The following is a 19,765-nucleotide window of genomic DNA, read 5'->3' on the forward strand; positions in this document are numbered from 1 at the left end:
GAAAGATAATTAACAACTTATTGAGTGAGAATATTACTCTAAAAAAATGACATGGTTAAAAATAGGAAAGCGTTTAAGGAGATTTTGTGAAGGCTCGAATCCAAGTACAATGGCACTGATAAAGACTTTGAAGATATCGAAGAAGGAGATAAAGAAGTACAAATTACTTATTGTTAAAAATATGGTTTTTTGTTAAAAATTAATATTTGTCAAATGCTAGAAGTAAACTCGAGGAGCTGGGAATGTGGATGATGATGATCAACACAAATGCAATGACTTGATGATTGATTAACAAAGGTTTTTATTTGTTTTGTCGAGAGAGAGGTAAGATGAGGGAAGTGTAAAAGTTAGAGGATGCACTAAATAGTGAGAATGAAAAGGAGTTGATTAAGGTTAAAAGGTAAAAAATGTAAAAGAAACACAAATGCTTGAAATTTGACTTTTTGGCCGGAAAGTTGGAATAGGTACTAAAAATACAAATCAAAAATATAAAAGGTAGCATTTGACAAAAAAAAATAAAGGTAGTTATTTTACAAAGATCCCTAAATATAAGGTAGTTTTTGACAAAAAAAAACTCTTTTTTTTATTAATGAGTACATTTCCTCGCCCACGGTTCAATTGATTTTTGGATTGAAGAATCCTGATTTTCAGATTTGAATGTCAATGAAGTACGAACATAAATTTCATCACATGGGTTTCATCAAAATCCATATGCTAGATTGCTAATCATAGATCGTTATACACCAGACTCCACATAAGTACTGGAGTAGTACACATGATTGCTAAAATATCAAGTTATACACCAGATTCCACATAAGTACTAGCTAGAGTCAAAACTTCTTAGCTATAACTGCTGAAGTAAAACGCAAAGCTTAAGGACTTGGGCTATAAGATGGAATAAAACAGGCTCTAAAATGATTGGAACTTACGTTGTTTTTGTGACTATGGACTTGGATATGAATGATTCAAAGCACAAAGCCACTGAACCAAACTAAAGGAGTATTATCCAAACACATAGTTAAGGACTCAACTCAGGCTCCAAGCACTCCAAACACATTGTTGAAATCATGACTTGAGCTAGTTTCAGTACTCGACAATCAATCCCGACGAATACCACATCGCATCTGCAAAAACCAAAGAAATTATTAAAATATAGATCAATCATCAATTTAAAAAAACATAAAAAAATTATAACGTTACTAATCTACTATTATAAACATGAAAATGAAATAATAGACTACAAAGTTGAATTCATAACTTAAGCTGTCTCTCTCTCTCAGCTAGAACCCTGTAGGCGAAATTATTTTCTTTCCTGAGCAAACTCCATAATATGCCTCCGCCTTTCTTCAAGCGCTCACCTGCGTAAGTCTTCTGACCACCATCCGCTTGAATTTTCCTAACCTGAAATGAATGAACATACGGGAAAGTTAATTAAAAGTGTCACTTATCTAAAAACTTGCGCGTTAAACTTTACAGAACTTGTACAATATGAGAGAATATATATTACGTCTACAAAACGTCGGATTATCTTACCCTTTCAACGAGACTCTGAAAAGCCGGTAATCCTAGGATAACAACGGCATTGTACACCATGAACAATTTCTTCTCATCCAACTCTCTGCACACCTCCAAGACATACCTGTACACCATCAAAGTTATTTCACCAAATTTCAGCTACCTTACTTTTTTTTTTTGCAAGTGTTTGACAAATAGCTTATTCAACCAAATAAGGTACCGAAACTTATTTTATCTTCCATTTTCACCCCTTCCATTTATACTATTGAATAATTATCATATTCTTTTACGTCATTTCACCAAAAATCATCTACATTTTCAGTTTGCCAAACATTTTTTTTTATATAATTAGGTACCTCCTAATCTTTTTATCATCAGTTACATTCGTAGTTAACTTTCAATTTTCAGCTACATTTTTAGGTTTTAGCTAACTTTTCGGTTAGTTTTACAAAACAAAGCCAACACCGATGTAACGGCTTGTTCTTCTTAAACAACTGAACATTAATTGAAAGCCGAAGTACTTACTTATCAATGGTGAAGCAGAATTTCTTCCCTATCCCCCTGTTCTTCTTTTTCTTCTTTGTCTTCCTCTTCTTTGTCTTTTGTTTCCTACTTACTTGTCCGGTTTCCTCTTCATTGTCCTCACTCGTATGCACATCACAACCATCAGACACGTCTTCTTCTAGGATATCACATATGTTGTCTTCGTTACCTAACCCATTCAAAATCAAAATCAAACCAAAACAACTAACAATGAAGTTCATTCTAATCAGTGCATTTTCTAGATTTCTAAAGCTAGCTAGACAAATGTTCATTTTCGAGACTTGGTAGTATAATATATTAACACACAATCACATTTATTACCATTATTCCATTTCCAACAAGCAAATTCAAACATTGATGGTTTAATGTTACTCATGCATTTACATAATATATCAGAATCAACACCCTAATAATCCTTGCATTTTGATGAAGCTTAAAATTACTCCTCTAGCAAGCGAACGGTTTTGAATGATGTAGTATTAGGAGGGTCGACTATTAATTTCGGTTCATATTAGTCTAGTTCGACCAAACAAAAATTAGTATAGTGATTAGAAGCAAAGCACTAGCATGAGATATTATGCAAATTTTGGATTCTACCGTCGAGTTTGTGGCGTCACATTAACTTCAAAACAGCGGCAAAAAGTAATCAAATACCGAGTAGTCATACTTCAACAAGATGACAAAAAATACAAATTTAACAAATCGTTCATTTTTTTACGACGGGTATTTAGTTCTGCGTAAATTACATTCATAATGACAAAATTGGGACTCAAAACTAGCCCATATAGTTAGTAGCAAGGTCATAGAGATCCAATAGGCTCAAGTCATCAGGGATAAGCCATTAGGTAGTTTTTGATGTATATAAGTTATAGGCGTAGCAGAGGATTAGGGGCTTTGGTGACCAAGGCCATACCATGACGCACGCCATATGGGACAGGCATCCCAAACCGAGCATAGGTGACTAACTATTATGCACGCCAAAATGCTTGATTGTCAGGTTTGCAGTGATGCATTGAAGGCATGCACCAGATATGTGATGTGTGACACGGTCTCATGGCCAAGGGCTAGCGGTTAGCCCTATCAAGGCTAGGTACAGGCAGAATAGTACCTCAATATGTCTCTTTGTGGATCTAAAGTGTCTAAGAACTGATGTCAATAATCAAGAGGTCGAAAAAATAGCATTTTCGCCAAGGCTGTGCTGCTAGAACAAAATTTAAAGAGCACACTCAGGAAGGCTAATATGCTAATATATGCTGCACACTCCAAACAAAAACAAGTGTTTTATACAGTGAGTTTTGGTAGCGCATAAAAATGTCCGCATCTGCGCAGCCAATTATAGCGATAAGAAGCTACGTAGCAAATAGCAATGTTCTTACCCAAGTGGTTTGGGAGAGCAGCATCCTTAAGCCTGTTGATTCTATCAATGAATTTGTCATGATCCCCATCACCACCATTTCTATCCAAGCACGATCTAGCATACTCACATGCCTAAAAATAGAGAAAATAACAAAGACAGTAAATGCTATGACTATGATACGTTGATACATCCCTAATTTCAGTCATTAGCCAGGTTATCCAAAATCCTAGAAAGGTAAATCAGACATATTGACGGATAGGGGAAAAGTAGAAAATAATTGTTGAATCAAAGCTTATATGTAGTAAATCAGGATTTACCTCTGAAGCGATACAGTATAAACCATAATCAGACACATCTTCTGCAAACTTCAACCATTCTTCGCAAGTAACATGTAAATTCGGTTGAGAAGCCGCGTTTGAATCACGAATAACTAGTTTCTCGAACTTCAAAGACCAGCAACTCTACGATAAATTCAGAAACACTTATGTTATAAGCCAAGTGATTTTGCGACATCCAAAAAAATTGATTACTATCATTAAAATCAAAATACCTGTGTCTCATTAAGAGTCTCGAAAGCGCGAATGAAGAAGTCGAAAGTAGAGAGCTGGACTTCGACAGGTTTATCAGCATATTGGCGAATTACGGTTAGGAATTTCGATGAGACAAATTGAACAGCATTAGTCCGAATTTTCTGGAATTCGTTGATATCAGGAGAAAAGATCATTCGGTCGAGGATTTGAAGTGTCTCATCGTCAAAACTGTTGCAAATTCAAATGAAAATTGAAAACATTGTGGATTCAATTCAAAACCAGAAAAGCGAAGATATCGGAAATTAAGGAGGAAAACCTGTTTAATTTGAGACGCGAGGAGAGAAGAGCGAAGTCGTCCGCCATTGTTCGTACTGGAATTAAACCTGTTTAATTCAGGTGAGTGACGATCGAGGGTATTGTATTTGGTTTGGGGAGGGTATATATATGTTGTGTGTTGGTTTACATATGCGCATATTTCTTGCTTTTCTTCATACACTAGTTTTAAGTCCGTGCAAATTAGACGGACTCGCTATTTCGAATTTTGTTATTATTAAAAACCTAAAAAATAATGTTTTAAATTTTATTAGTCATATTTAAGATTTTTTATTTGTATTGTAATTTCATTTAAAATCAGTAAGTTTGTACATTGCTAACATATGTATAACAGATTAACGGTATTTCAAATATAAATCGTGCAAATATTTTTGCACTTGTTATTTCAAATATAACAGCATATAAATATAAATGATTATGTAAAAAACATATATATATTTATCAAATAATATAAATTTTAAAGAATAGTTTTACATGTGATGAAATTTCATTAAGCATATACACCATTGTACAATGTACATGTATTATAAAATTATATTGTATATATTTTTCACCCTACAATCTCAAAACTTAAAGAGGTATACATTATTTTATTTGAATTTGACTTGAGTCATGTACATACTTGATGTTGCGTGTCAAAACTTGACCCACCCGTAGATTTGTTCATACCCAATCTGTTTGTTCAGGATCAAAGGCTCGTAAATTTTGACTCGCAACACGATTGTCATAAACTCGAGAGGACTCATTATTTTAAATTCGAAATCAGACTCGGCCCATTGGTCAATGATAATAAAATTATTAGAATAATTTATTTTATATAAATCATTTAATTTATGTACGATACATAATAAATATAATTAATTATTTGTTCCGGGTGTAATTCCGAAGCAGTTATTTGTTACCACTCGTGGCTTGTAGAATGACGTCTTTGGTTGAATCCTTCTGTCGGCCTCTCCTGAAACAATGAACAAACTGAGGGCTCGGCTTTGGCCGAGCGTACTCACTCCGACGCTCAAGTCAGTGAACTTAAATAGATAAGTTGTGTGTTACTTGGCGAAGTATATATTGTAGAGAGATAAGAAAGATATTACCAGATTATGAGGTGTTTTAGGTTAGATTGTGGATCATTTCCTCAATGAGGGTTGAGGAGTATTTATAGACTTTCACCTTTTGTCACGTAGTGGCCAAGTGGCTAGCAGGTGGAAAGACTGATCTACCCTCGGCCGAGGGACCCATGGCAGGCCGGCGGGCCCTGTTGACTCCATGCCGAGGGGTCTTGGATATGAGTACGCGGATATGTGCCCCGGCTGGCTAGTTGTCCCAGTAGAGACCCAAGAGACAGCCGACAGTCGCTGCGTCGGTTAGGCTGTCTAAGTCGTTGACTTGCTGTGGATATCTTTGACCTTGCTCGATATGTTGACTCGGTCAGCGGGTGCAGAATATGCCCTATCAATTTGCCCCCAGCGTAGTCTATGCCGTGGTATGGACCTTCGATGAGTGTTGAGCGTATTCTGCGCAAGTTGAGATTTTCTGCCCCGGCTTCTTCTACCTCGGCTTGGTTCTGCTTAGGCCGTACCGTATCATATCCCCCCCTCCACATGGATGTGTAATGGACATCAGATGTGGAAAAGAAAGTGGCGCTGTCCGAGACCGAGGTTGTGAGTGCCGTGTGCTTTTGATTGCCCCCAGCCGGTGCTGCCAAGCTTGGTTGAATCAGCGGGCCGTTTGTCAAGTAGATACCAAGGGGCGTGTTGAAGAAGTTTTGTAACTGTTTGTCGATTGACATTTCATGGCTGCATGCTTGACACGTGGCTCGGCGTTGATTGGTTGACGCTTCATGGGCTTTGCCCTGATTGGTCCGTCTTCGTGGGCTTTGCTCTATAAATAGAGTAGTATGCCCCTTAATTTTCGCACAAAGTTCATCTTCTCAAAAAAAATTTCTTTCTTAGATTTTCAAGGGTTTCTTTCTATTCTAATCTTCAGAATCGTTACTTCGGCGTAGCACTTTTTCTTCAAGGTAAACAAACAAATTTCCCAACTTTTAATTGTTAAGTTTTTGTTGTGAACATGTCTTCTGCTGATGCCGGACCTAGTAACCTTGCGCCGGGGGGTTCCCCGTCGCGCCTTGATGAGGAGGAGGCACTGGCCGCCATCCCGATAAGGTCTGGGGGCCCTAGGTCTCCTTCTCCTGAAGTTGATCCAAAAGCTCTGGAGGATTGGGAGGATGATGATGATGTTGATGATGACGGTGATGATGAGGAAAGGGCTCACGCTGATGACGAGAGGCCGTACGTCCTGGATCACGGCGACGCCTGTAAGGTCGGCCCTGACCGTGCTTGGACCCACAAATTTGCCGATTGTTCCGCCCCGACTTCTTCGAACATCATTTCTCCTTCGGCAGGGAGTATAAGATTGTTATTCCTGGGGAAGGTCAGGCGGTCTGTTGTCCTCCCAAGGGCTATATCGGCGTATACATCAGACACCTGGAGTATGGGCTCCGGTTTCCTTTGAATGAGTACGTTATGGCCATAATCAAAGCCATGAACGTCGCCGTGGCCCAACTGCACCCGTTGGCCATTAGGACTATAGTCGGCTTTGTGTGGCTCTGTCTTTTCAAGGGGGAGGTCCCCACGGTTAACTTATTCCGCGGATTCATCATCTTCGGCCGTCGGCCCCAGGTCGCGTTGGGTGGTACGGCGTGCGACGGAGCCGGGTTACGTCTCCGTTGATAAGCTTTCTTCCCGCAAGGACCGGAAGGAGCGGTGGGTGTACGTTAAGGTTCGAAGGATTATCCATCGCCGGTCCTTCCAAAGACCGTGTCAACTTGCGGTGCGAGAGTAAGGGGGAGCATGACAAATGGGTCTCCCGGAGTAAGCTTAAGATGGACGCCAGCAGGGTCCCTCTCAATGCGGATGAGGAGCGGGCGATGAGGCTGTTTGAGGCTGAGAAGAATGGGATGTCGAAGGGATGGTTACCCCGACGCAGATCATTCTTCGAGGATGAGTCGCTCTGCCACGTCGGCCTCATACCGCCCTCGGGCGGGGTGAGTGGGGTCGGTGTGAGGCCCATCTCCTCTTTTAATGTTTCTGTTTTTTTGAACTTTGATTTATTTCTTCTACTTAACCCTTGCTTCATTTCCTTTACGAGACCGTTTTGGCCCGGATGCATGCGAAGATATCCTTAGGAGAATGGGACTTGATAAGGACAAGCAAGTTGTTGATTTGCATCCTAAGGCCCAGGCTCGTGATCGCAGACCGGCGCCAAATGATCTCATGGATCGGCAGTGAAGGGCTTAGATACGACGGCGGCCAGGCGAAGGTTCTTTGGTAACATACCGCGCCGAACGCGGAAAACAAAGTCTTCGGCGGCGACGGCGGCGACATCAGTTCCACCTCCCATCCCTTCAGTCCAAAAAGAGACGGTGGAGATCGTTGATATTACCGCCGAGGAGGTGGTCACCTTGGCAGTGGAATCTCCTCTCTTCCGCAAGAGGAAAGAGCCTACTGCTGCCGCTACCGCTGCCGAGGCCGGCAAAGAAATGGGTTGTCCGGCCAAGAAGGCCAAGCCTGGTACAGATCTATCCTGTGGCTCAGACTTAGCCGGTTCATTAGGCGTTCCTGATGACAGGCTCTCTGGTATGTCCATGAATGTTGACATGGATGCTTTGATTGAATTTTTTGTAGATCAACCGCCGCCGTCTATCGGACACACTGTTGAACGGCGTGCTGAGAAGTAAGCTGCGCAGACGGTTGGTCAAGATGCCGCCGTCGTCTCCTCCTTCCCGAAGCCTACCCCCGTCCAGATTAGGTCGGAGGGCCTAAGTTTGGCCAGGATGCTGTCGAAGTGGGTTGATGTGGTCAGTGCTCTTATTGTGGAGCAAGAAAAGGCCATGGCTGAAGCTGCCCCACAGCTCGAGCGGCTCAGGCTTGAACTCGATGCTGCGAAGAAGGAAGCTGAGAGGGCCAAGGCCGAGGCTGAAGAGGCGGTCCTTGCTGAGCGAAAACTTAGGGAGGACGCTGAAAAGGCCGTTCTTGCTGAGAGAGCTAAGGTTGAGGCTGCGGAGGCTGATGCCGCTAAACTGCTGGAGGGGCGTGACCACCTTCAGAAAGTCGCCGACTTTAATGCTAAGAAGAGGGACGAATGGAAGTCCATGTTTCAGGCTCAGGGGAAGGTGGTTCGGAATAAGGAGGCTATCATCGCCCAGAGGGAGGAGGACATTGAGACGCTCCAACGCGTTATCCTCCCTAACATGTACGCCCAATACCGGGACCTGGCCGAAGAAGCCGCTAGGGAAGTGATTGGGGAGCTCTTTCTTGATGGCTCCTTTCCGTGGCCAAAATTTGACGAGCTGCTTGATGACAAGCTTGAAGCTAAGGAGAAGGCCGCGGAGGAGAAGGCCGTTGAGGGGACGAGGGTGAAGAAGGAGGAAGAGGAGCCCGCGGAGAAGGCGGCCCTTGCTGAGAAGGCTAAGGCGGCCAAGGAGGAAGCCGAGAGAATGAGGGCAGCTGAGGCTGAAGCTGCCAAGACAGTTTCTGGGTTGCCTACCAAAGACGATGTTGCTGACGCCGCCGATGGCAAGCAGCAACAGGCATAGGGAGACGGGCGGTCGTCACCAGGCTCACCCGGCATCTCGGATAGCTTCAGCTGTTCGGGGGCCAATTATTAAGCCTTTCCTCCCTGCCATCTTTTGGCGCTTCAAATGATATGTCTGTAACCTTTTGTTCTTCTTTTCCTTGTTTTTTGTAAAACTTTGGTAGGTTGTGTTTTGGCTTATCTCTATGGGGACGGCCGTCGTCTGTATTCTCCTTGTAATCATTTTCAATAACGTTTGTTTATTGGCCCCCGGCTTGGCGGGGGCTTTGATCACAATCCTTCACTTGTCTTCTTTCGTTATTAATTGAGCGCTTTTTCGTTTTTACCTTCGGCCTGGCCGAGGCAGTTAGAATGCGTATCTCAACTGTGTTTAACGTTTTTTTAAACATGTTGGCATGTTGGTCGCTTCCTCTTTCACTCTCGGTCTGGCCGAGGCGTCCGATTTACGTTTTCCAACCGCCGCTTTGAACATGTTAGCGTATCGACCGTTGTGTCCCCTGCCAAGCCTTCGGTTGGCCGAGGCGGCTAGAGGTTACGGCTCGACAGCGTTCGTATCTGTAGACATATTGATCGCTTCCTCTGCCAGGCCTTCGGTTGGCCGAGGCGGCTAGAATTGCGTCTCAACTGTACTTATACGTTCCTAAGGCATGTTGGTCGCTTTCGCGAGTATCAACTGCAATGGTAGTGACTGCCGTGGCGTCTACTTCTTGGGGTGACTGCCCGGCTTGGGCCGTGGCGTCTACCTCGATATGACTATGGAGGGGATAAACACTTTGATGGAAAACTTGGATGATTTTTCAATAGATATAAACACGCGTTGGGGTGCCAACAATAGTTTTTGGACACCTCCGCCGCTATACAAAGTATTTCCTGAGGTTGTCAGTGTTCCAATGGCTCATCAAAGGCACACCCTCCATATCTCCATCGGCCCGGTATGTACCCTGCCTCATTTCTTCAACCACTTTGTAAGGACCCTCCCAGTTGGCCGTCAATTTACCATGAATGTTCCCTTTGTTGGTGGCGGCCGACTTTCTTAGGACTAGATCCCCTACTTTTAAGTCCCTTTTGTGGACTCTTCGGTTGTAGGCTCTTCTCATTCGGTTTTGGTATCTTTGCCAAGTTGAGGCGTCTTTGTATCTCGGCTTTCTTCGACCAGGTCTAGGGAGGTTCTTAGACCTTCCTCATTTTCAACCGGGTTAAAGGTGGTCGTTCAATGTCGCACACGTTGCTTCAATTGCGGGATCGCTTCGGACCCGTAGACTAAGTGGAATGGACTGTACCCTGTTGCTTCTTTCTCCGTGGTTCGAAGGGACCACAGGACGCCGGGTAGTTCATCGGCCCATCTTCCCTTTAGGTCTTCAACTGTCTTCTTCAAACCGAGAGGATTGTTTTATTGGCTGCCTCCGCCTTTGTTTGCTCGTGGGTGGCGGACGGAGGAGTATGCAAATTTGATACCAAGTTCCTCCAACCAGTTCATTATTGTGTCACTCCAAAACTCTCGGTCGTGGTCAAATACCATGACTTGGGGTAACCCAAAACGAGTTATGACATTTTCCCATTACCTTTCTTACGGCCGCCGTGGTCTTGGCAGTACCGCTACGACTTCAACCCATTTGGTGAAGTAGTCAACGGCGACAATCAAGTACTTTCTTCCTCCGGATGCCGTTGGAAATGGCCCTAATAGATCCATCCCCCACTTTGTGCAAAAGGAAGGGGACTAAGTACCGATGCGAGTCTCGGGAAGGTGCATGTATCACCGGGGCGTGCATTTGACAGGTGTTGCACTTTTTGGTTTTGGCTCTGAATCCTCAAGCATGGTGGGCCAGAAGTAGCCGCTCGAGAGCTTTGTGGGCTAGTGTTCTTGCCCCCATGTGATGACCATAGATGCCTTCGTGAATTTACAAGATATTAGCTCCGCGTCGGCTGGGCCGACACATTTCAAGAGTGGCCTTGTCACGGACCTCCTGTATAATTCTCCTTCAAACACCAAGTACCTTGTCTGCGATCCTCTTTATCTTCTGTGAGAGATCTGCGGTCCTCCTAATTCGTTCATCGGTTTGTACTTCATTATCGGAGTCATCCACGTCGTCTCGGCCTCTATGTCGCCCACCATGCCGACGGTCTCGATAATGCTTTTGGCATTCCTGATGTCCACCAAAGACGGTTCGACCGACATTCTTGATGGTTGAACTCAAGCTTTGAGAGAGCGTCGGCTCGGTTGTTCTCGTTCGACACAGGAATGCATTGTATCCGGAAAGATTTCAATTTTGAAGTGTCAGCTTTTACCCTTTCCAGGTATCTTACCATCCCGTCGTCTCGAGTTTCGTACTCTCCTCTGCTTTGATTAGCCACTAAAAGTGAATCTGTTTTCAAAATGATGTGCTCTGCCCCGGCAGCTCTAGCTAACTCGACTCCAGTTATCACCGCCTCGTATTCGGATTCGTTGTTTGAGGCCGAGAAGGTAAATTTCAAGGCGTACTCAAACTCGTCCCCGTTTGGGCTGATGATAAGTATGCTTAGCTCTGAGCTGTTCGCCGTGGAGGACCCGTCGGTGTATACTTCCCATACTCCGGGGTTTTGCTCTTCTTGATATGTGCACTCGGCCAGGAAATCTGCAAGTGCCTGTCCCTTTATCGAGGGCCTCGGCTTGTATTGAATGCCGAAGCCGGATAGCTCTACTGCCCATTTGATGAGCCTGCCGGATTGCTCAAATTTTTCCAATGCTTTCTCCAATGGTTGGTCGGTTAAGACCGTCACAGGATGTGCGTCGAAGTAAGGCTTCAGTTTCCTTGCGGCAACGACGACAGCAAAGGCTGCTTTTTCAATCAGTGGGTAATTTCTTTCGGCGGGCAACAATGTATGGCTGACAAAGTAGATTGGGTGTTGCTGTTTGTCTTCTTCTCTGATGATCACGGCACTGACCGTGGCCGAGGTAACTGCTATGTATAGATATAGCGTCTCCCCCAGCATCGGCCTGGACAGGGTTGGGAGAGTTTGAAGATGAGCTTTCAGTTGCTTGAAAGCTGTGCTCTGTTCCTCCCCCCAGCTGAAGTCCTTATTTCCCTTCAACACTTTGAAGAATGGGGTGCTCTTGTCGGCTGACCGAGAGATAAAACGGGCTAGAGCCGCCATCCTCCCGGTCAACATCATAACCTCTTTTCGATTCCTTGGCTCCGGCAGGTCCAGGATTGCTTGGACTTTCTCTGGGTTGGCATCAATTCCCCTGGCGCTGACAAGCACGCCTAGAAACTTACCTGACCGGACACCGAAGTTGCATTTCATTGGGTTAAGTTTCATCTTGTATTTCCTCAGTGAACAAAATGTCTCGTGTAAATCGGCTAGGTGCTCGCTGTCAGACTTGCTTTTTACAATAGCATCGTCGACGTAAGCCTCAATGTTTCGCCCTTTTTGATTTTGGAACACTTTGTCCACCAGTCTTGTGTAAGTTGCACCGGCGTTCTTCAAACCGAACGACATCATTTTATACATGTATGTGCTGCGTTCTGGTGATGAATGCGCATTTAGGCATGTCTTCTTCGACCATGAATACCGATGATACCCTGAGAAGGCGTCCAAAGAAGCTCAGATAGTGTAGCCTGTCGTGGCGTCGATTAAACTATCTATTCGAGGCAAGGGATAACAATCTTTGGGGCACGCTTTATTAAGATTGGTAAAATCTATACACATCCTCCACGCCCCCGATGATTTCTTCACCATTACAACATTAGCTAACCACTCAGGATAAGTACAAGGCATGATAAAGCCCGCCGCTAGTAATTTATCTACCTCGGCTTTGATGGCTTCATCTTTCTCGGCTGAGGAGTTCCTCATCTTCTGCTTGACAGGGCGAGCGGTGGAGAGTACGTTCAGCTTGTGAACAATTACGTCCCGGCTTACGCCTGGCATCTCGGCTGCTGAGTAAGCGAAGACGTCTTTGTTCTTCCTCAGCAGGTCTAGGAGAGCGGCCCTGAATTTTGGCTCCAGGTTGACACCGATAGTTACGGTGCGCCTTGGGTCAATTTCCACTTCTTCGGTCTCCGCTCCTTCGACCATGCCGACAGTGGCATCCATGAGGTCGCCCTCCTGTTGTAAGGATGGGCTTTTTCCCTTCTTTGACTTCTTCGCCACTTTGAGGGATTGCATGTTGCACCCTCTGGCAGATATCTGGACGTTGACTACTTCGTCTTTTTCGTCCTTTGAGACGAGTTTATGCACTTCCCCCGGTCCGAGACATACATCGTTGTCGGGGCCCGGATGGACATTACCGATCGGCCTCGCTCAGAGCGACTCGGCCTATGAGAACGTTGTAGGCGGACGAGCCGTCAATGACCACGAACTCAGATAGGACATTCTTAGCCGCATTCCCCTCGCCGAACATCACCGGCGGTCCCATTGACCCCGGGGTACCAGGCCTGCCCGGAAAAAGCTGTACAACGGATTGGTGCGGGGGCTCAAGTCCTCAATCTTCGGACCGAGATTGAGAAAGCACTCCCTGAACATAATGTTCGTGTAGGCGCCTGTGTCAATCAGGCACCTCTTGACCAGATGGTTGGCTATGTCCAAGTGGACTACAAGTGGGTCGTTGTGCGGGGCGATGACTCCTTCGTAGTCCTTCTTCCCAATAGTTATGTCGGGGATGTTGGAAGCGGGGGTCGCTGTTTTGGGCACAAAGTTGATGGCCTGATATAGCTCGTTCAGGTGCCGTTTGTGCCCATGAGCGGACCCACCGTTCTCGTTGCCCCCGATGACAACATGGATTACTCCTATCCGTTCAAAGACGGATTTTTTATTTGAGCCGCCGGTATTAGTCTTTTGGCCTCCGGCAACATATTTGTTGAGGCTCCCCTTCCGGATCGACTCTTCAATGGCATTCTTCGAGATGCTGCGGATTTATCGATTAAGTGACCGGTGTGGTCGTGGTACTCACGATCGGCTCGTGTCACCGTCCCCTCGCCTTGGGAGGCCTTTCCCACTTCGACCCTCGTTCTTGCTCGGGAGAAGACCTCGGCAGCGAGACACGACCCCTGGGAGGTGTGATCATTGTACCGCTTTTGGTAGTACGGTCCCGAACTCTCCCCGGCGCCCGCCGAGTTCTGTTTCCTGGCGGACCTGTCAGACCGTGACCTATTATTGTTACGGCGTCCTTCGTCCGGGTTGTCTTCCCGGCGGCTCTTTCTCTCTGAGTGCCCGACCTCGCTGGGGCCCACCCAGGTTTTGTGATAGTCCTCCACCTTTATGGCTTGGTCGGCCATCTTCCTGGCGGAGTCTAAGTTCAGGCCTCCGCACTTGATGAGCTCGTTCTTTAAGTCCCCTCTTGGGAGGCCTTTCATCAGTGCGAAGGCCGCCAGCTCGCTGTTTAGCTCACGAATCTGCTGAACCTTGGCATCGAACCTCTTTACATAACTTCGGAGAGACTCGCCCCCCTCTTGTCTGATAGTCAGGAGATCCGATGTCTCGACGACCCTCATCTTATTGCAAGAATACTAGGCCAAAAATGCGTCCCTTAGGTCGGCATAACAGTATACCGACCCATCGGGTAGCCCCTTGTACCAACTTTGTGCCATCCCATGCAGAGTCGTTGGGAAGACTCGGCACCAAACCTCATCAGGTTGCTCCCATACCGACATGTAAGACTCGAAAGCCTCGGCGTGGTCGGTTGGGTCGCCTTCTCCTTTGTATGATATGGGTGGCAACTTTAGCTTAGTCGGCACCGGGACCTCTAGGACGTAGGCATCGAGGGGCTGTCTGACCACGTGTCGAATGACACGCGGCGATCGGCTCCTCACATCCTTAGTCCGGCTCCTCTCCCCGTGGCGGGAAGGGCTTCTTCTCCGACTCTGGTGAGTCGGACTTCTTCTCCGACTCGGTGAGTCGGACTTCTTCACTCCTCTGGGGGCGGACCTCGTCGGTCTTTGCGGGCGACATCTTGTCCTCCCGCGAGTGCGGGAAGGACTCAGGTCTACCACTGGCACTCTGGGCTCCCCCGGCGTCTTGACATGGTCAGCTTCCTCCAAGGCTCCGTTCAAGTTTCTCGGAGTCACTTTTTGGGCCCTGGTCTCTTGTGGGGGGGTCGCCGCTCTTGTCGTTGTGACAGTGTGAGTCGGCGTGCTACCCATTAGTTCCAGGAGTAGCTTCAGTTTAGCTGCATCAACCACGTGTCCCATGATAGTGACTTGGTCGGCGGGCAGCGGTGTGTCTTGTTCCTTTGGCATCCCGTTCGTCGTATCGGTGATACGGCGGTGGGGATCGCCCGATTTCGGAGTTGTGGAATGTGTCATCTTGGTAGAATTCATTTTCCACAAGCACCGTCTCTGGTTGTTTCGACATCTTCTTAGCTCGTTGGGTGGGTTTTGTGTTTTTTTTTTGTACGGGATTTTGACTAACTTCTAGTATCTTCCCCACAGACGGCGCCAATTGTTCCGGGTGTAATTCCGAAGCAGTTATTTGTTACCACTCGTGGCTTGTAGAATGACGTCTTTGGTTGAATCCTTCTTTCGGCCTCTCCTGAAACAATGAACAAGCGAGGCTCGGCTTTGGCCGAGCGTACTCACTCCGACGCTCAAGTCAGTGAACTTAAAGAGATAAGTTGTGTGTTACTTGGCGAAGTATATATTGTAGAGAGATAAGGAAGATATTACCAGATTATGAGGTGTTTTAGGTTAGATTGTGGATCCTTTCCTCAATGAGGGTTGAGGAGTATTTATAGACTTTCACCTTTTGTCACGTAGTGGCCAAGTGGCCAAGTGGCTAGCAGGTGGAAAGACTGATCTAACCTCGGCCGAGGGACCCATGGCAGGCCGGCGGGCCCTGTTGAATCCATGCCGAGGGGTCTTGGATATGAGTACGCGGATATGTGCCCTACCGGCTAGTTGTCCCAGTAGAGACCTAAGAGAGCAGTAAGCCGTCGCGTTGGTTAAGTCATGTCTAAGTCGTTGACTTGCTGTGGATATCTTTGACCTTGCTCGATATGTTGACTCGGTCAGCGGGTGCAGAATATGCCCCATCATTATTAATATCAAATACGACTTAATCTATAAAATATGTTTTCGCCTTAAAAATTGCAAATATGACTCTAAAACTCGCCTGATCTGATCCGGCCCTAATTGTATGACCTACCCGACACCCAACCTACCTGGCTAGTTTGACATGCCAAATGAGTCATGAAGATTTTAATTATACAATTTTTTATTTAAGACGAATATCAATCAATCAATCAATCAATACTATATATTAAATCCAGAAACCAAGGATTTCAATGTAATTAAAGAAAGTTATAAAAATTAATTATACTATATTATTTTAAATCAATAGCACCGTGTGATGGACCCGATTAAGGGATCTCAATGCAAATATTATATAGTTTGGGTTAAAATTAAATTATATAGAAGCTTGGTAATTTTCCTAAACATGGCCAATTTCCTTAAACTAAAATAATTAATTAAGATGGTCAATTTCCTTAAAATAAAATAATTAATTAAGATGGTCAATTTCAAGGAGACTAAAAGAAAGAAGATGCCTTGTAATTTTTCTAAATATTTATGGAAGTCTAGGAGATGGTCAATTTTCTTAAAATAAAATAATTAATTAGTTAAACATGCACACTTACGGTATTATTTATTATCATCATAAAATTATATATTAAATTTAAAATCTATGCAATTTTATTAAACTTTATTATAGTTTATTAGATGTATAGATATGTTAATTATTTAACATACAAAAATATAATAAGTAGGTTATAAATAATTCAAGTTAGATTCCATAATATAATTCTTTCGATTTGATTTCATGAATATATGTAATATATTTATATAAATATATAATCCTCTTAAAATTGCATGCCTAAGTGGTAAAAGTAATTTCGTCAGTAAAGAAAAGAATGGGAGTAACATTGGATATAGTTATATGATAGGAATCACTCAATTGAATAATAACAGTAACAATATTATCAACGAGATTAGTGAGAGTGGTAGAAACAATAACGGGAGTAGTAAAATAATCAATATTAATGCGGCAATAGTGAAAGTAACAATAATTACGGCGGGAGTAGTAAAATTATCAAATGCGGCAGTAGTGACAGTAACAATAATTACGGCGGAAGTAGTGAAGGTAACAATGATTACGGACAAGTAGTGAAATGTTATTACTATTATTTCACTAATAAGAGTAAAATATTAATAGCGGGAGTAGTGAATTTGTCTCAAAATTATTTCATCGTAATTTTAGGATATGTTATAAAAAAATATATTAATGATAAATTTATGGTTATGCAATTTTAAGTAATTTTATCTAATGAAAAAACAAATTAATGGTAAGTAGAGGTAGCTCGGGCGAAGCCGGACACCAATACTAGTACTCGTTTTATAGTTAAAATGGATCAAGTATTAGCCACTTAGATAAATGAAGACAAAATAATACACCCCCTTATTCAATCAATAGGTCTTGGTATAGACGGGTGGGGCGAACAGACGGGTCTTGACCTCTAATAAAATGGGTAGGGGGGACAAGGTGGGGCACCCCATGTGCTTCCCACTTTATGGTAAATGAGTATTTTGTGAGGGGAAATGGTATCCGTCTATACGTATAGACGAATAGTGTCCGTCTATAATGAGAATTTGTGTTATTCAATATAAGCTTCCATATTTCTTCTTCTGTCTATTCACGATAATTTTATTATTTCTTTTTTGGTAAGTGTTTGTGTGGTCCAAATTTAATTGTATGGTTGGGTAGTGTATTTGTGTGGTCCAAATTTATTATATGGTGGGATAATGTGTTTCCTCAATTTTCGTGTCAAAATGAAATGAGAAGTTTATTGGAAATAAGAGGGAGTAATATTTAGGAAATAACAACCCTATTCCAATAGTTTAAATATTTAACCGTTGATATTATAAAATGAATGAATCCCTATGTAAGGTAGACTTTATGATACAACTTTGATTTACCAATATGACCCATATAAGTAATGCTATCCATATAAATGAGCGGCTATTCTTTCTCAAAACTGACTTATCCGTTTAGTATTAAAATGGTTAAATAGCATCCCACGTGGTTATATATGACAAATCTTTTTTTTTCTATGCATCTTGTTGTTATCTTATCCATCTCACATGAGGGCATGGGACATATTTAACTCATCTTAAACTTTAGACAAATATACGCGTTTTAAATGAGAACTAGTTTTGTTACCCGTGAAAAATCACGGGTTATCTCTAGGAAAATTAAAAATTTAGATAATTGATTTTTTTTTGTGAATATCAAATGAAATCGGAATTTAGTTCATCATTGATACATATTTCTATTCTTTAATTTTGATCATCATCTAATAAAATTCATAAAATTGAAATATTGAAGTTGTTAGTTGAAGAAAAGTGAATTTACCTGTGGAGTGTGCATGGCATCAAGAGTTAGCCGCTAACCATATGACTTCACCGCAAGGTCTTCCTTTCGTACCGCCTACAAAACAAAAGTACAACAAAAAATAATACACAAATTAGTAATTCGTCATTCCAAATTCAAGTTAAAGAAAATACTGCAAATTTTTACCACCCCAAATTATTGTTTTGGAGGAAACAAATGAGACGATCTTAAATAGAAGAGACTATATAATGCTAATTTGGAAGTTAAATGTTGTACATTAAAATTAGTGTTCACAAACTTTAAATGACATAAATATTAATTAGGAAAAAAAACAAAAGCATTGAAAGGGTTGTATATAATGGGTTGCTTTATATAATATTAATGGTGGTAGAAATTATTGCAAAATTAGTATGAGAGTTAAATGGAGTAACAGTTAGGCTAGGCTAGGGAATTAGAAGAGACTTGTGAGAAAATTCGACGATGCCTTTAAGAAAATCATTGGGCTTATGTGAAAATTATCGTGCGTTGAACTTAAATAATGGTTGAATATAAAATGCCATAATTGTATAACTTTTATGAGCTATATTACTATGAAAAATGTTACTCGATTCACTTGCATTTTTTATTGTAAAATGGGAATTTTAATTGTAAATTTAAAAGTTTTGATGTGAATTTTGGTAAGTTACATCTTTTTTTTTTTGGAATTTTTTAATTCATCCATGAAATTTAGTTTGTAATTTGGAAGTTCATGAGGAATAGTTATTAAATGGAGGATAAGTTAATGGAAACTATTGTAGGTTTAATAGCCATTATAAACTATTGATTGCCATCTTTTAATTTGCCTTTTTATTTATTTTCGAGTTATGAGTGAGGAGCTCAAGAGGTAAAACAAATAGGAAAAAACGTTAATGAAAATTACTATTATTATCATTAATCTTAAATAGTGGTTGAAATAAAACGCTTTCATTGGTACCCGTGAAAATCACTGGGCCATTTTTGGTCTACGACTTTTGTATCTTGCGGAATATTTGTTACTTTGGTAGCAACAATTTTATTTTTCTTGTTGAGATGTTGTGATTTAAAACTTAACTTGGTATATGGCCGCAAGTCCGCAACTACGTAAAAGTGGGGAAAATAGGTTATTGTTTTTGTGTTTGTGTCTTCTCATGCAGCTCTATATATAAATATAACCATGAGTATAAAACATGATGCAAAAAAAAGTTTATAGCACGTTTATAACAAAGAAAGGTTTGTGAATTAAGTATGAACGTAGAAACATTGTATACTTTTTGAGTTAAGCATGAGAAGAACTCAACTCCTCCGAATCCTCATTTTAGACAGGTGATATCCGTTTGAAATTAAGACAGATTAAATGTGACCATTTTACGATACAATGCGTACATTTTTTTATTAAAAAAAAGGTATTACCATTTTATTTTTAAAAATGGACAATGTTAGTTTTGACTTTTTATCACTAAATAGTTACAAATATGATCAATGTCTTCTTTTATGAATATAAGTGTTTTACGCTACGAAG

At 42.6% G+C, this 19,765-nt stretch overlaps 1 protein-coding gene across 1 annotated transcript; it reads right to left on the reverse strand.

Moving 5' to 3' along the window:
• Positions 1-695: 695 nt before the first annotated feature.
• LOC141591503 (uncharacterized) lies at positions 696-4,371 on the reverse strand. The gene is made up of 8 exons (XM_074411857.1): positions 4,262-4,371; positions 3,966-4,173; positions 3,733-3,876; positions 3,435-3,546; positions 2,041-2,227; positions 1,534-1,639; positions 1,259-1,401; positions 696-1,124 (listed from the first exon to the last, which is right to left on the reverse strand). Exons 1-8 carry the CDS (start codon positions 4,306-4,308, stop codon positions 1,019-1,021), a joined length of 1,053 nt encoding a protein of 350 aa, XP_074267958.1. The 5' UTR covers positions 4,309-4,371; the 3' UTR covers positions 696-1,018.
• Positions 4,372-19,765: the final 15,394 nt, after the last annotated feature.

The sequence above is a fragment of the Silene latifolia genome, chromosome 7, assembly GCF_048544455.1.
Source record: "Silene latifolia isolate original U9 population chromosome 7, ASM4854445v1, whole genome shotgun sequence".
Taxonomy (NCBI): domain Eukaryota; kingdom Viridiplantae; phylum Streptophyta; class Magnoliopsida; order Caryophyllales; family Caryophyllaceae; genus Silene; species Silene latifolia.

Coding starts and splice junctions, on each gene's coding strand:
- LOC141591503 (XM_074411857.1), bottom strand. CDS start 4,308: ATGGCGGACGACTTCGCTCTTCTCTCCTCGCGTCTCAAATTAAACAG. Junction 3,547..3,732: donor TATACTGTATCGCTTCAGAG/GTAAATCCTGAT, acceptor CTCTATTTTTAG/GCATGTGAGTATGCTAGATC. Junction 1,402..1,533: donor TTCAGAGTCTCGTTGAAAGG/GTAAGATAATCC, acceptor CATTCATTTCAG/GTTAGGAAAATTCAAGCGGA.